Source organism: Rousettus aegyptiacus, unplaced genomic scaffold (assembly GCF_014176215.1).
Source record: "Rousettus aegyptiacus isolate mRouAeg1 unplaced genomic scaffold, mRouAeg1.p scaffold_m13_p_3, whole genome shotgun sequence".
In the NCBI taxonomy this organism is placed as follows: Eukaryota; Metazoa; Chordata; class Mammalia; order Chiroptera; family Pteropodidae; genus Rousettus; species Rousettus aegyptiacus.
This window is the reverse complement of record NW_023416306.1, coordinates 79,316,134-79,331,406: the sequence shown is the minus strand read 5'-3', so window position 1 is coordinate 79,331,406 and position 15,273 is coordinate 79,316,134. Positions and strand designations below refer to the sequence as shown.

The following is a 15,273-nucleotide window of genomic DNA, read 5'->3' as shown; positions in this document are numbered from 1 at the left end:
CCCTGTTACCACCCTCATTACAGGTGAGGGATCTGAGGAGGCTCCAAGCCCAAGACCACACAGCAAGTGAGAATGGGGTTCCACCCACCCTCCCTATATGTGCACAGGCACATGCACATAGGTGAAAATGCAAATATATATGTACACATGTGCACAACACTCGTGCATATACACAGCACTCCCATATATAAGTATACATACATGAGAAGCATGCTTCTGGGGCCTCAGCCTGGCCCCCAATGAGTCCCTCTTTTGATTTCCTTCCCTCTGTCAGCTTCTCCCCCACCAGCCTCTTCTGGGGGAAACAGAAGCATATTTGTCAACCTGAGAATCATCATGAGTTTGCATTTTCCACGGGGTTTCCGGAGACGCCAGGCAGGCTGACTCCAGAAATGATGCCATTGGGCCCCGGGAGGGGTTCCCTGAGCCCAAGGAAGTGGGAAACAACTTGGGGGTAGAAGAATCCGATCCAGGAATGGTATCTGGCTCATGCAGCCAGCTCAAATGCTATTTGTCTCATTTGTGTGCCCACTGGAGAACTGAGGGTGAGAGCAAAGAAGAGCCATCTGCAGGAGCCCTCCTGCCTGCTGGACACTGAGGATAGTGGCTGACTACTCACTCTGTTACCCCTGGGCTGCAGGTCCTGGGCATCTGTGCAGTGGGAACCTAGTCTGGGAACCTCTCCTTGAGCATAGCTTGGGATAGAACTCACTGCTCAGTTAAAGTGCTGTTCCCAGAAATTGCTCCATGAATTTACCTCTGGTGGCAGGTGTAGCTAGTGCAGGTTTCTGGTGTAGTGAGCAAGGTTGTCACCCTGAGCTTGGCAGGCTAAATGGAGCCCCTGATAGCTATGCCCTGTGTGGAAGCACTCTTGACCTTGCTTGGGGTCTGGGGTGAGGGCTACTATGAACCTGCCCACTCCCCTCCAGTCCTTTTCTGGGGCCTGTCCAGGGCTGGGAAGATGCACTGAGCTCTAGATCCCTTGCAGCCATCCAGGACCCATGTAAACCATCTCCCATTGCTACAGAGACTAGACTAGAGGCTGCTTCCTGGTCACCAGACAGATGGGACTAGTCCCTGTGCTACTTCTAGGCTCTGAGCTTGGGGCAGCAAAGGTTCTCAAGGCCAGCATACCCACATGGCTCTGCCTAGCACATCCTGTCTAGTCTGTAGCCCCTCCACCTGCCATGAGCAAGCAAGATCCTGATTCCTGGGTAAATTTATTCTGCACAGAAGCCCTCGGATGTTTTCAATATTTGTCCTGCTCTCTGTGAGACACAGCTGGGAAAATGTGACAGACACCATGTAAAGGTGACAGAGACACTGGGTAAAAGTGACAGAAATACCTGTGTGAAGGTGACAGATGCCTAACTGAAGGTGAAGGATGTATGGGTAAAGGTGACAGAGACTCCTGGGTTAAGGAGATAGATACACCTGGGTACAGGTGACAGAGAGGCCTGGGTAAAGGCAGATACTGGATCTGTGGGCTTCTTGATCTCACAGTTGCAGCCTCCAGACTAAGAAATAAATGCTCTTTGTTTAAGCTACCCAGACTGTAGACTTTGTTATAGCAGCCTGGACAGACTAAGGTCTTTTAGGAAATGTCTGAGAGACAAGCGGGCCCAGCTGTCCATTATCTGAGACCCAAGAGGCCACAACTCCTTAGGGCCATGCAGTAGGGTTCCATCCAGAGTGAGGTGTGGTCAGTGCCTATCCCAGGGCCTCAGGACCCATCTGGTGAGCTGTGATGGTCCAGGGTGCTTGTCCCTGGCTTGGGCTACGCCACTTCCCATGACTGCTTTATTCTTCCAGCCATAACCCACCAAGCCCTTCCCTCAAGGTCCAAAGCCAGCCCCTGAGCCCAAGCTGTTCATCGACTCTTCCCTAGTTCTCAACCTTTATGGCCTCTTCCAAGATGATGCCTGGACTCTGTGCCTGGAGCTAAGGTTCATGATGGCCTAGACCACTGGTCAGGCCCTCTCCCATTTGTCCACTACCAACTGGTTGAAAACCTACAAGGCCCTTCTTCTGAGGACGGAAAACAATGGAGTGGCTATATCTAGGCTCAGCACCTTCCCCCATGAGGCCGCAAGTCTGCCAACTACCTAGTCAGTCAGTGCTTGTGACCTAGAAGGAATTAAGTCCATCAGGACATGAAAGGTACCACAGGCCACAGCCTCTCTTGTTGCACTCCCTCTCTCAAGACCCTGTCTCCAACTCTCCACCCCCACCCTCCAAAAATAATTGCTCATGATCCATGCCTCTGCACCTTTGAACATGCTGCTCCCTTGGCTAGAACACTCCTTAATAATTCCCAATTGACTCACATTTTAGGTCTTGGGTAAAATGCCACCTCCTCTAAGAAGCCCACCCTAACATTTCAATAAGAATATTGCATAATGACATTTTAATCAACAACAGACTATATATATGATGCATTACTCATATATTCATGGTGATGCTGGTATAAACCTATTGCACTGCCAGTCATATAAAAGTACAGCACATAGAATTATGTACAGAAAATAAGTTGATAATAAACGATATGTTACTGGTTTCTATACTATATTTCGAGTCATTATTTTAGAGTGTACCTACTTATTTAAAAAGTTTGCTGTAAAACAGTATGCTGTGTTATGCTGGCAGCAGCCTTATCATCTCTTGTTTACCTCATGTCTAGATTGCATCATTTTCTCTTGTGTTTGATTTAATCTCATCTTGTTCTTTTCATCATGGACCTTAGCATACATATCTACTGCTAATGTTGCTAGTAAGAGGCTGTGTTGAGTGATTGACATGGAAACAAAATTAAAAGTGATTAAGGACTATGAAGGTAGAAAATCACCACTCAGGCATGTCCCATTGGTTCATAGCTTCAATCTTGAAGAACAAGAACAGAGTGATAGATGCTATTAATGGAACTGCTTCATTGAAGGCAATGAGACTAACAAAAATTCAAAAAGGGCAAAACTTCTAATGTCCTGGATTGAAGACGAGACACAGAAGATGTCCCTCTGAGGACCATGTCTATTTGGCCAAAGCAAGAAGTTTATTGGCAACATTGAAAGAAAAGACTGGACCCAACCATGATGTTGAATTTACTGCTAGCTTTAGGTGGTTTAAACAATTCAAGAATTGTTATATATTACATAATGTGAAAGTGAGTGGTAAGTCTGCCACTGCGGATGTGAAGGCAGCTAAAGAATTTTTGGAAACTCTAGATAAGCTAATTGTGGAAGAAAATTAATTACCAGAGCAAATATTCAATGTAGATGTAACCTTGCTATTTTGGAAAGAACTTTAATCCATAAGGAGGCCAAGTCCATGCCAGGTTTCAAGGCTTTTGAGGACAAGATAACAGTCTTGTTTGGGGGCAATGTCACAGGCTACAGATAGAAACCCTTTGTGATCTGGCACAGTGAGAACCCCAAGGCCTTCAAACATATCAATAAGGACACACTGCCAGCGTACATCCTACAGGAGCAATAAGAAGTCATGGATGACCAGTTCTTCCAATGTGCTCTTTTGAATTGCTGTGATAGTGAACTAAGAGAAGTACTGTTTGGAAAATAACATACCTTTCAATATTTTGCTTATTGTTGATAATACTCCCAGGCATCCTCCTTTTGTTGATAATCTTCATCTCGATATCAAAATAGTGTTTCTCCCTCCAAATACCACCTCTTTGATCCAAACAATGGATCAAGGAATATAGCACCTTTTAAGGCCTACTACCTGAGGAGGACCTTTGCCCAGGATATTGCTGCAAGAGAGGAAGATACTGAGAAGACACTGATGCAGTTCTGGAAGGATTTCACTATCTATACTGCATCAAGAACCTTGCTCGGCCTGGGGTGATGTCACCAAGGAATATATGAATGGCATCTGAAAGAAGACACTCAAGAGGTTCATCCATGACTTCAAAGGATTTACCAAGGATAAAGAGGTTATAAAACTCAACAAGGTTGTGGTTGAGATGGCAAATAACTTTAACCTGGGTATGGATGAGGAAGACATTGAGAAGTTCCTAGTGGTGGTTCCTGAGGAATTGACTAATGAGTTATTAGAACTGGAATAGGAACACATAGATGAAGAATAGGCAAGACAAAAGGAAACTGCAGGCAAAGAAAAAGAAGAATCCCAAGAAAATTCATAATGAAGAGTTTAGCAGAAGCTTTTGCAGACCTCAACAAGCTCCTTAAAAATTTTGAAAACATGGACCCTGACAATGAAAGGTTTTAATTAATAGAGAGGAATGTTCATGGTGCATTATCTGCTTACGAGCAGATCTATGATGAAAAAAAAGAAAGAAAGAAAACAAGCAAACCATCGTGAACATAATTTTGAAAGGAGTGAAATCTCAAGAATAGCCTCAAGCAGGTCCTTCAGGAGGTATTCCAGAAGAAAACATTGTTATCATAGGAGATGACAATTCTGTTCCTGTTATTATTATCCCTGAGGACCTTCCAGTGGGACAAGATGTGGAGGTAGAAGACAGTGATATTGGTGATCCCGACCCTGTGTAGTCCTAGGCTAATGTGTGTGTTTGTGTCTCAGTTTTTAACAAAGAAGTTTCGAAAGTAAAACAAATTAAAAGTTTTTTCAATAGAAGCTTATAGAAAGATATAAAGAAAATACTTATACAGCTGTACAATGTATTTTTGTTTTCAGCTAAGGTTATTACAAGAATAAAAAAGTTAAAAAATCAAAAAGTTTATAAAGTCAAAAGGTTATATTAAGCTAAGGTTTATTATTGAAGAAAATATTTTTTTATAATTTTAGTGTAGCCTTGGTGTATAGTGTTTAAAAGTCTCCAGTAGTGTACAGTTATGTCCTCAACCTTCACACTGACTGACTCAATAAGCTCCTTATAAAGGTGTATGATTTTTATCTCATATACTGTATTTTTACTGTACATTGTCTATATTCAGATGTGTTCTGATTCACAAAACGTGATTACAGTAGTCTACAGTATTCAATACAGTAACATGCTATATAGGTTTGCAGCTTAGGGGCAATAGGCTGGACCATATAGCCTAAGTGTGTGTTAGGCTACACCATCTACATTTGTGTAAGTGCACTCCATTATGTTCACACAATGATGAAATTACCTAACGAGGCATTTCTCAGAATATATTCTTATCTTTAAGGGACCTATGACTGCAGTTTCTCATCATGACTAGGACAATGTTGAGATGCCTTTCCTACCTCCAGAGCTGTGCAGGGGCTGGGAGGGGTTGCTTGGGGTAGAAAGAGATAATCCATTACCAAAGATGTGTGGGGAGGGGATGTATGGATGTATGAGGGAATTTGTGAGAGATGTTATGTGAAAGAGGGTGTGAGAGTGAGAGTGAGGGACAGTGTGTGAGAGAAGGAGTGAGGCAGGGAGTGTGAGGGAAAGTGTAGGAAGTGTGGAAGTGAGGGAAGGTGTAAGAGAAAGGGTGTTTGAAAGAAAGTGTGCAAGGGATGATGTGAAGGAAAGCATGAGGAAGGTGTGAAGGAGGGAGTGAAGGAGAGTGAGGGAGAAAAGGTATGAGGGAGGGAGGGAGGAAGGGAGTGAGGACAGTGAGGGAGGGAAGGTGTGATAGAATGTGGAGGGAGGGTTTGAAATGTTGGTTAGGTAGGGAGTAGGGTGAGTGTTGGGATTGGTATACTGTAAAGGGGTGAATCTAATTAATGGGTGTTTCTGTTAGGAAGGGAATTTGAGTCTCAGTGACTCTTACCTAGGAGGCATATGGTTAAAAGTTGGGTGTGACACAGGCTCTTGTTTTCAGAGCCTTAAATGCAGCTGCATCTTGCACAACACATGGTTCCTCTTGGCAAGAATGTGTTGTTGACTCTGCAGGCACAGGGGCCAGGTCAGTTGGTGCTGACACCGCTGGAATTGGGGTTGCTGTTTACAGTTCTCACTGGAGTTAGCATTCTAAGGCAGAGCTCACAGGGAGCTCTGCCCACCCGTCCCCCTAATGTGTCCTCTACATCACCACAAACCTCTGCACAACCCCTAAGTCTGACTAGGCCCTGGGTCAGACCCCTGCGTAATGGATCCTGGGACCGGAAGTCTCATAGATGAATATCTGGTGGGGGGGGGGGGTCAGGTTTGGAGGGGGCTCGAGATGGAGAGCTGTGTGGGCTGGCTCTGTCCCCAGGCCTACCTGTTGGAGCCTAGGTCAGATTATCTATACAGTGGGGACTAGAAAGGGACTCTTTTTAGGGAGTGGGGGCTCTCCCTTAGCACTGGCCAGGTGGCAGCTGGAACTCTGATTTTTATCCCACCCCAAAGCAGGACAAAACCCCATCTCTCAGCTGAGACAACAACTAGAGCAGGGGCCCAGCAGGTGCTGGCAGTGGGGGGGGGGGAGCTTCATCTGGCCACACAGATCCAGCAGCTTAGTTTCCCCCTGAAATAAATACTTGAGAGAAAAAGAAGAAAAACATTAGAACATTTAGCTCCTTGATTTTTAAAAGTAATGCCTTGAGGAAAGAGGAATTAAAGTCAATTAAAGGCACAGTAGAAGGCAAATAAGAGAAGAGGAAAACCCAGAGGGATGGATGTAACAGGCGTAGGAGCGCATGGTCACCTTTCCTGTCTGTGGGGGCCCCGCCCTGTTTGGTTGTCATATGCGGGGTGGGGGGTGGCAGGCTGGTGGACATGTGTGTGTTTGTGTGTCTGACCCTGTCTTTTCTCTTCCTTCCTGAGATCAAGCAAGCTAGGGTCTCAAGTATAAATGGTAGGGATAGAGAGCCAGGGGAGTGAACCAGACCTAGAGGACACACCCAGGGCTTGACTCAGGCAGGAATCAACTGGTGTCCTGGGATGCATGCAGGGGACATAAGCAATGAGGAAACACCAGCAAGGGCTCTCTGGAGGAAAGGAGGGCCCCTGCCTGGGCTCCCACTGGCACAGAGCTACTTTTTCTCCCAAAGACCCTGCCAAGATGGCCTGGGGATAGCCCATCTAACCCCTACCCCTATCTTATCATCATCTTCTGCCTATCATTTACCTGTCAATCTATCACCTGTTTATCATCTAGCTATCATTTATCATTTATCCATTAATCTTTTAATGATTGACCAAGTATTCAATTTATCATTTATTTACCTATATTTATCCATTTATCATCCATCTATCCATTTATCCTCTATCTATCATCTATCAATCAATCACCTACCAATCGATTAATCCATCATCTCTTTATCCTTTCATTCATCATCACTTATCTTTTACAGTAAGGTTAAGCATACAATCTCCCTGCACTGTCTTACTCTGTATGCATCCCCTTCTCAAGCTCTGGATCATGGCCTCCTCCCCCACAATGAGCACACCAGGTTCCCCCAAGGGCAGACCCAGCTCACAGTGCTCATCCCTTTGCAGGGCTCTTTTCTGTCATTGGGCATCAAGCATCACCCTTGAGTCCTCTCCAATCCCCTTTCTCTGTGTGTCCCTCTGTGATATCCCCCAACTCCGTGTGTGCATCTCTTTGCTCCTTACACTCATTGCTCACTCTTGGGGTCTCTGGTGTCCCCGGGGAGGACAGAGCTGAGCTCTAGGATGGGGCACAGGGTCGGGGAGAGGTGTACAGGAGTGGGTGCATGGGAGTCCAGAAGTAGCCCCTGAGAGTTGTCACATCTAGGGGCTAGCTCCACCCTGTTCCACTGTCTATGCCTCAGCACACATGGATGAGTGAGTGCTGTAGACATTTACAGAGCATCTACTGTTCGCTGGACATGGTGCCAAGGACACATGTCACAGGTGGTAGCTTCAGGTGGGAGAGTAGGGCCAGACTAAGTAAGTAGAACAACAGGTATAAATGGGGGCCTGCCTCCCCCATCTCAAGCAGAGCACTTCTGCCCTTGGGGAGACTAGTGGCCAGGACCTTCCTTCTTGGGATGTAGCCCTGGTCTTGGGCCAGTGTGGCAAGTGTGTGGGGTGGTCTCAGACACTCAGACACTGGCAAGGTGGTCAGTGAGGCCATCCCATAGCAGAAAAGGCCAAGTAAACCCAAATAGCCCACTGTGACAATGACTGTTAGAAGGGTCAGAGAGCCTATGGGGAGTACCTCAGGGCTGAGCACTGACTCCGGAAAGCAACAGCACATGCCAAGGCCCAAGACAGGGATGTGTCTGAAGTAAGGGTTAGGGGGCTGGAGTGGCTGTCAATGTTCAAGACTGGGAACCGGTGGGGCCCAGAAGCATATCCCCACCTGGGATGGGGGTAGTGGGGGGCCAAGACACACAGACCCACTCAGTGTCATGCACTGTCCCCAGGACCCCCAGCACCCATGGAGGCTAGCATTTCTTGGTGGCCCAGGACTCAGCCAAGCCATCTGGAGCTGTCCCCCTCCAGGCAGACTTCCGGCCTGGCCAAAGGAGGTACCAGAGTATCTGTTGGCCACATCCGAGGTGCTGCCTCATGAGACCAGTACATAGGCTGGTATCTCTCCCTCATGGTTGCTGGTCAGCCATAACACACGCTATAAGCCATACCAGGTTATCCCAGGGACAAGGTATGTGCCAGGCCCCAGGCAGAGCTGGGCCTAAGAGAGTGGGCCCGGACACCACCCTGGACACACTGGGATGGCCAGGGGAAGAGGGCAAGAGGGGCGGGATGGGGCACTCAGATGGGATGGCACAAGGGCCAGGTAGCAGGTGGACAATGCAGGGGTAGAAGCCTGACTGCCTGCTGCTTCTTGTCAAAAGTGAGAAGGGAAGACGCACTCATAGTGACCATCAGGAGAGGTGGTGTGAGTACAGGAACCTCCTCACAACCTGCCCCAGGGCCGGCCCACTGCACAGCCCTGCACCTGCCCCTTCTGGCTGGAAATACGTGTCACCCACTGCCCGCCTGCTCACTTGCTTCTTCCTGAACCTTGTCCCAGGTGGGATCACCTTTAAAAACCCTCTTTATGAGACATTTAGACACTCACCAGAGCAGAGACACCCTATGGCCCCACTCTGCAGTCACTAGCACTTTTTCAACCCTGTTTTATTATTTCCCTATGCTTATTCCTGGAGTTTTTTAAAGCAAAGCCCAGGACTGAATGTCTCCCCCACAAGCACTCCTGTTTATCCATCACTCTGTGCTGAGCTGATCTTTCAGCCCCACAGACCAGGTGGTGGGGTCACCTGACTATCTTTAAGGGAACAAGTGTTGAAGCCACACCAGGCTCAGGTTAGAGGAGGGGAAGAGAAGTGATGGGGAGAGGAGGAAGAGCGGCAAAAGACCACAGGGGTTCCCAGGTGTACCAGGCACCTGGAGGGTACCATATGAGGACAGGCCTGCTACTTCAGGGAGATACAGAGTATAGCAAGCAGGGGTCATGGCTGATGAGACAAGAGGCAAAGTGAGAGCTCAGGCCCTGGAGGCCTAAGGGTGGATGAAAGGGAGCTAGGGATTCCAGTTGGGTGAGGTAAGGATGATAGCACCTGGCCTTTGTTTGGGTCTCTGCAGGGTCTCGGACTGCTTGGGCTAACCCTGCTTTCCTTGGCACAGAAGGCCTGAGTAAAAGGCAGTGCTGGGCATGAGCTTCGGGTGGGCCTTGGCTGTGGGTATGGAGGGAAGACCTGTGGCATGCAGGCTGCAGGAAACAGTGAGAGTGCTGGAAGTTTCCATGAGGGACTGGTCAGAGGTCATCAGGCCAAGTGCCAAGGACAGGACAGGTGATGTCTGGAGACTCTGATGGAGGGCTACTTCCCTTCAAGGTCATCCTGTGTGCCACCCTTTCCCAAAACCCTGCAAAGGAGGGCCCAGTCTTGGCCTCTGATGCCAAATGCCCCCAAAGTTGACATGGAGAACCAGCCGCCTCCCACCCCTGGCCCCTGCAGCCCTGATGTGGACACCTTGGGCCAATCACCTTAAAAAAATACCCCACCTGAACTGGATCTGAGGGAACACATGGGAGCCCCAAAACCAGCACAGAGGGAGGTATCTTGGAGTTCTACTCTGATCTGCTATAAATGAGCTAATGGAAAGCCTGGTGACACATGGATGGGTCTGCTGTATTAGAGAGTAGTGTTGTGTCAAGGCTGGTTTTCTGAGCTGGTTATTGTGTGTGGTCATGTCCGTGAACCCATTTCTGGGAGGTTCACACTCAAGGTTTTGGTAGTCAGCACAGCATATGTCTCACTGGAGCCCCAGCCAGATTGGGGGCAGGAGAAAACCTGTGGGCAGGCTCCTAATAGAGTAAATGATCACCTGCAGTGGGACTCCCTCCCACGAGGTCATCTGGGTCTAGGCTACCAGGAGCTCTTTGAAACATTCTTATATGCTCTGAAGTAAAAAATAAGACATCGGGGCATTGGTGCCTTAAGATCTTGGTGTTTGCCTGAAAACCTGACCCAAGATGTCAGGCGCCAAGGAGCGGCGCAAGCTTGCAGTTCTGGAGAAGGGACCTGTGGTCTGAACTATGTTCCCATGACTGCCTTGAGTGGGAGGAGAGGCCAGCACAGGCTGGGGCTCTGGGGCATGGTATAAGGCCCAGGCCCAGGAGAGGGAGGTCAGTGATGGGAGCCACACAGGAAGAGCATCAGTTTTATTGGTCACTTGTGCTTAGAAAAGTGGGGGCTTAGGCCCCAGCCCCATGTCCAGTCACTACTAGTGGAGTATATGTGCAAAGCCCACAGTCATGGTAGAAGGAAGGGGCTGGCAGTCCAGTCTCTTGGTTCAGGAGGTGCAGAGGCCACAGGTCCCTCAGGGAGTGCGTTGGCTGAGTGGGGCATCTCCTCATCTCTCTGGAAATGTCCTGAGACTGAGGCTGGCCCTGGCCCCTTGCTGCCCATCTCTGGGCCTGCTGTGTGTCCATGCTGGGCATGACCCTTCTGGGTCTCGCTGACACTTGCTCCAGGAGGAGGAGCAGATGAGAATGGAGGAGGCCCTAGGGTGGCCCAAGTGGCCTCCGCCCAGTCCTAGACTTGCAGTTTTGGGGAGTACCCCACACAGGGAGGTGAGCCCCCAAGGTGAGGCGGCTTCTGGGGTCTGAGTGGCTGCAGCTGGGCATAATCTGAGGTGTCTGCAAAGGAGAGGAGAGGCATGAGGGCTACCCAGGCTGGAGGGGCCCAGGTCTCATCCTGGTGACCCTACTTCAGTGGTATGTCTGGCAACCAGTCCACGAGCATCAGGGCTGCTCCAACTCTAGAAAAGCCCAATTCTGACCTGTGTGAGCTTCAGTTTCCCTTCCTGGGTCACTGTCAGAATTTAAAAGCCTGGCCCCAGCATACTCTGACAGAGGACACTGAAGAGTAGGGGCCGGTGGGGAACTCGTGCCACTGAGCTGATGCTTGGGGGGAGTCAAGAGATGTGTTTGGAACATACACAGGGTGATTAATAAACAGTCTGGTCATTATGCCATGAATGAGAGAGCGAGCTGGCATCCAGAGGGTTCTGTGGGGTCCGACTCTGCCTTGAGGCATCCCTCATCTGTTAGTGGTACCCACGCTTCCTCTGGGGCAAGCCTGAGGAGTGACCCCTGGGCCCAAGGTCACATGGCCCACGGTGTGCAGCCCTTGCAGGATTCTAGACGCAGGACCCTTGTGCCCCATGCTCTGGTCATTATCATCAAGCTCAGGAGAATGTTGAATTCTGATGGTCTTCTGCATCTGCCCTCATGACACTTTAGGGTACCTGTCTGAGCCCTCAGGCTCGTCAAGGCTGCTTTGTTGTGTTATGAGGGTCTCCTGGCCTCAGCTTCAGCTAGCAGGGCAACCTTAGCAGGTGTTTGGCCTCTCTGAGCAAGGATGGGGGCTAAATGCGGTGTGTGGATGTGAGGCCATGGATGTTCACCCTATAAGGCTGAAGGAGGGGCAGACACAAGGTCATGGGGCTCCGAGTGAAAGGCCCTGAGCCCCTAGGCCTGCTTGTGGTCCAGTGGGGAGCCCAGGTTAGCCCTCCTGACTCACCTGAGCCCTACTGCTGGGGTGCCATGTCTACCACGGGCTTCTGGACGCCAAAGGCGGTGATGAAGATGTTGACCACGACGATGATGAAGACTAGGCCGGTGGCCAGGTTGTTGAGGAAGTCCAGCTTGGCGTGCTTGGCTGGGTTGTTGAGGTCATATCTGACTGTGGGCAAGAGGGCATGGACACTGCACAGGCTGCCTGCACTGGGCCCAGCACTGGGGCTGAGCAACACTGCAGGGCCTACTTCTTTCTCCCAGAGAGACATGTCTGCATTACTATACTGCTGACAACAGACCTGGCCTGGGGAGCTGGATGGAAGCTCGGAGGGGCCTGGCACCTTTGGTCATGGGGTGGGAGGAGCCAGCCCAAGGCCCACGTTTGATTTTAAGGCACAAGATGTTGAGCACACATAGGCAAGCACCTTTCTGAGTGCCCTGTGGTAATTTAGCAATCTTCACACATACCCAAAGCCCTAGCCAGGAGGAGGCAAGGAAACTGAGTCCAGGAGGCAAAGTAACTCACCTGAGGTCACGCAGCCAGGAAAAGGTAGAGGCAACCTTGAAGCCCTTGCTGCTCCTAGCCCAGACCCTCTCTTAGGGCACAGAGGTCCTGAGGGGCCAGGACCAGCATCTAGTCCCTGTAGACCACCGTCAGGACTAAAGGGTATATGGTAAGGAACCGATACATGTCAACTCATATGTTTATAACATTTTCCTGCATCTTCAGCTTGGGTGGGTAGAAGAACAGAGCCATAGGGGTCTCTCCAGGGGCCACATCCTGGACTTCATGGCCAAATGAGGGCCAAGGTCCCTGTGCAGCTCTATGAGGGCCAGCTCAGAGGGGGTCAGATGGTGAATGCTCCAACCCAGGAGGTGTGCAAGGTGAACCAGCCTGCCATTGGGTGGGGCTGCCCTAGGACTCTCTCACCACCTGCCCAGGTACATACCCAGGAAGATGAGCAGCACGCCCACGCCGATCTGCAGAACGAGGGAAATGGAGATGAGGACCACAAGGGGAACAAAGAAGCCAAAGCTGGGGCCCTGTTCAATGACAGCCTTCAGTTGGGAAGCATTGGCCATCAGCAGCGCAATGTCCAGCATGCTCTCTGCTGCGCTCTTCTTGTTGGCATAATGGTTTACGTTGATGGGCCGGTTCCTGCCCCAGTGGGGTGGCTGCAGGGAGGGGACAGTCAGAGGGTCTCCCATAGGAAGCAGGCAGGGGCTACCCTGGGATCCCACCCAAGTCTCCTCTCAGGAACTGGTAGGGAAGTGGGGTTTATTGGCTTGCATGTACAGGGCCCAGGTGAGGGCTTAAGAGGGAAGTGTTTATTAACAGAACAAGAGTCTGAGAGAAGGCTGTGCAGGCCCCCTAAGACCCTCCTTAGGAATCAAGTCTTGGATAAGAAAGGAACCACAAACACGACCTCAGCGCACACTCTGGTTTCAGACTGGAAACTGCCACCGGTGCCTGCCTGCTATAGCGGGGTCTAGCAGCCTTCCCTGGATGCCCCTGTCTTTGGTGTCGGGCCTTCCTTCCCCTCTGGGTCTGGGCAAGTGGTTAGTCCCAAGACAGAAGTGACATGCGGGAATGGGAGCTAGATGCCGGATCCCTGCATACTTGCCCAGCTGTGAAACAAGTCCTTCTGGACCACTGATTCTGCCCAGGCCACCTTCCAGCTGCAGAGGGCATGTAGCAGGCACTTAATAGATGCTTCGACATTCTATGCCAAAGTTGAGCTTAGCTTCTTATTTAATGTTTATTTAAAAACATTTACACTACTTTATTGAGATATGATTGACATACCAAAAGCTATACACATTTAATGTAATCAACCTGAAGAGTTTGGAGATAAATGTCCTTGCATGACACCACCACCCTCCAGGTCATCACATATCCGTCCCCTCCAAACATCTCCTGCCCTCTTTATTTATTATGATTTGTGATAAGAATACTTCACTGAGGCTACCCTTACAGTGCCATACTGGTGACAGCATGCCATGCAGTGGAGCTCCTGCACTCATTCTGCCTTCATGTTCATATTGGTAAAAAAAAGGAGTAAGAGTTCTGAAACCTCCTCTGTCACCTCTGCCTGAGAACACCCTGGCCTTGGTGCAGGTCCCTGCCACTCCTGGGTGCCCTTCGTGCTGTCTTTGTTCAGTCCATGTCAAGGTGACCTCAAACTACCCCTGGTTGGACCCCTCCTCAGCCCCCAAGGACAAATTTGCGCCCTTAGGTCCTGGCTCTTTGTCCACAGGAACCCCTGAGCCACTAGCCTGGGACTGCAGCCTCCCAGGGGACTGGTCAGCAGGCTGGCCTCCTGGGGCCACCCAGGAGATCCTGTTTCTAGACTCATGAAAGATGCAGGTCTGGGAGGCAGGTGCTGGGAGGGGCCACGAACACCAGGAGAGGAGACATGGCAGACAATCTGCCTTCACTTCCTGTAGCTACAAATTTCACTCTGGAAAATACAGACCTAGAGAAGGGCAGGCCTCACTTTAATGGTATGTCTTTAAGTTTAAATCTAGTCTAGAATAACATGCCCAGGAGGAAGGGAGGATGGACGTGCAGAACACAGGTGGCTCTGCTACCTGCCCTACCTTCCCTCAAGTGAGTGGCTCTGAAATAGCAGATCTGCTTAGTTTAAAATTCTAGGCCCAAGGGCACATAGGGACAGCCTCCTCCACAGACTCAGGCCCTAGCCCTGCTCTCTGAGCTGTTCTACATACAGTCAAGCCCCACTAGGTCTCCCCTGTAACTCTCCATTTAAGGTTTCCCTTTTGCCTTTGGAGGCCAGGTCTCCAGCCACACTCACAGCTGGGTGGGCTGTCCCTCAGGCCCCCGTACCCCCAGGGAATGGCTACTCTTCCCCAGGGTTTGGGCACAGGCCACTCACTGCTTAAGGACCTGTGTCCCCCACCATATGAGGATGTCCCCTAGCTCCACACCCTATCACCTGTGTGTTCCTCCAGCGGGGCGTCTGGGAGGCACTGGCCTGCAGTGGGGGTGTGCTCCTATGTTTCATAAACCGTAAGTGCCAAAGTGCCCTCACTTGAAGCTAGCCCAGTGCTCATCCCATTCTCCAACCTCAGCATAAAAGCCAGGTGCAGACCTTACAAGGGGCTTCCACCTTCTGAGCCATATACGCACACACATGAGCTTATACACACACATCCACATACTTACACACATGTGCACAGGCATAAATATATACACAAATGAGCACATACCCATGCATAAGCAACATATATATACATGTATAAACACACATAAATGTATATACACATATATGCCTAAACATATAAACATCAGCCTGTACACACATGTAACATAGATGTATACACAGGTAGACACACATATATGTACTGGTATACACAGACA

At 49.8% G+C, this 15,273-nt stretch overlaps 1 protein-coding gene across 2 annotated transcripts in view; it reads right to left on the bottom strand.

Moving 5' to 3' along the window:
• Positions 1 to 15,273, bottom strand: part of NINJ1 (ninjurin 1) — a 33,867-nt gene that overhangs the window by 12,823 nt on the left and 5,771 nt on the right. Inside the window, exons 2-4 of one of the 2 annotated variants that reach the window (XM_016126007.2) lie at positions 12,842 to 13,067; positions 11,896 to 12,057; positions 10,518 to 11,009 (exon numbers count right to left, since the gene is read on the bottom strand). In XM_016126007.2, coding sequence (XP_015981493.1) covers positions 11,903 to 12,057; positions 12,842 to 13,067 — 381 coding nt within the window. In that variant the 3' untranslated portion in view covers positions 10,518 to 11,009; positions 11,896 to 11,902. Of the gene's footprint in view, positions 1 to 10,517; positions 11,010 to 11,895; positions 12,058 to 12,841; positions 13,068 to 15,273 lie in introns of those variants that run through there. The other variant, XM_016126008.2, reaches the window with a different exon arrangement.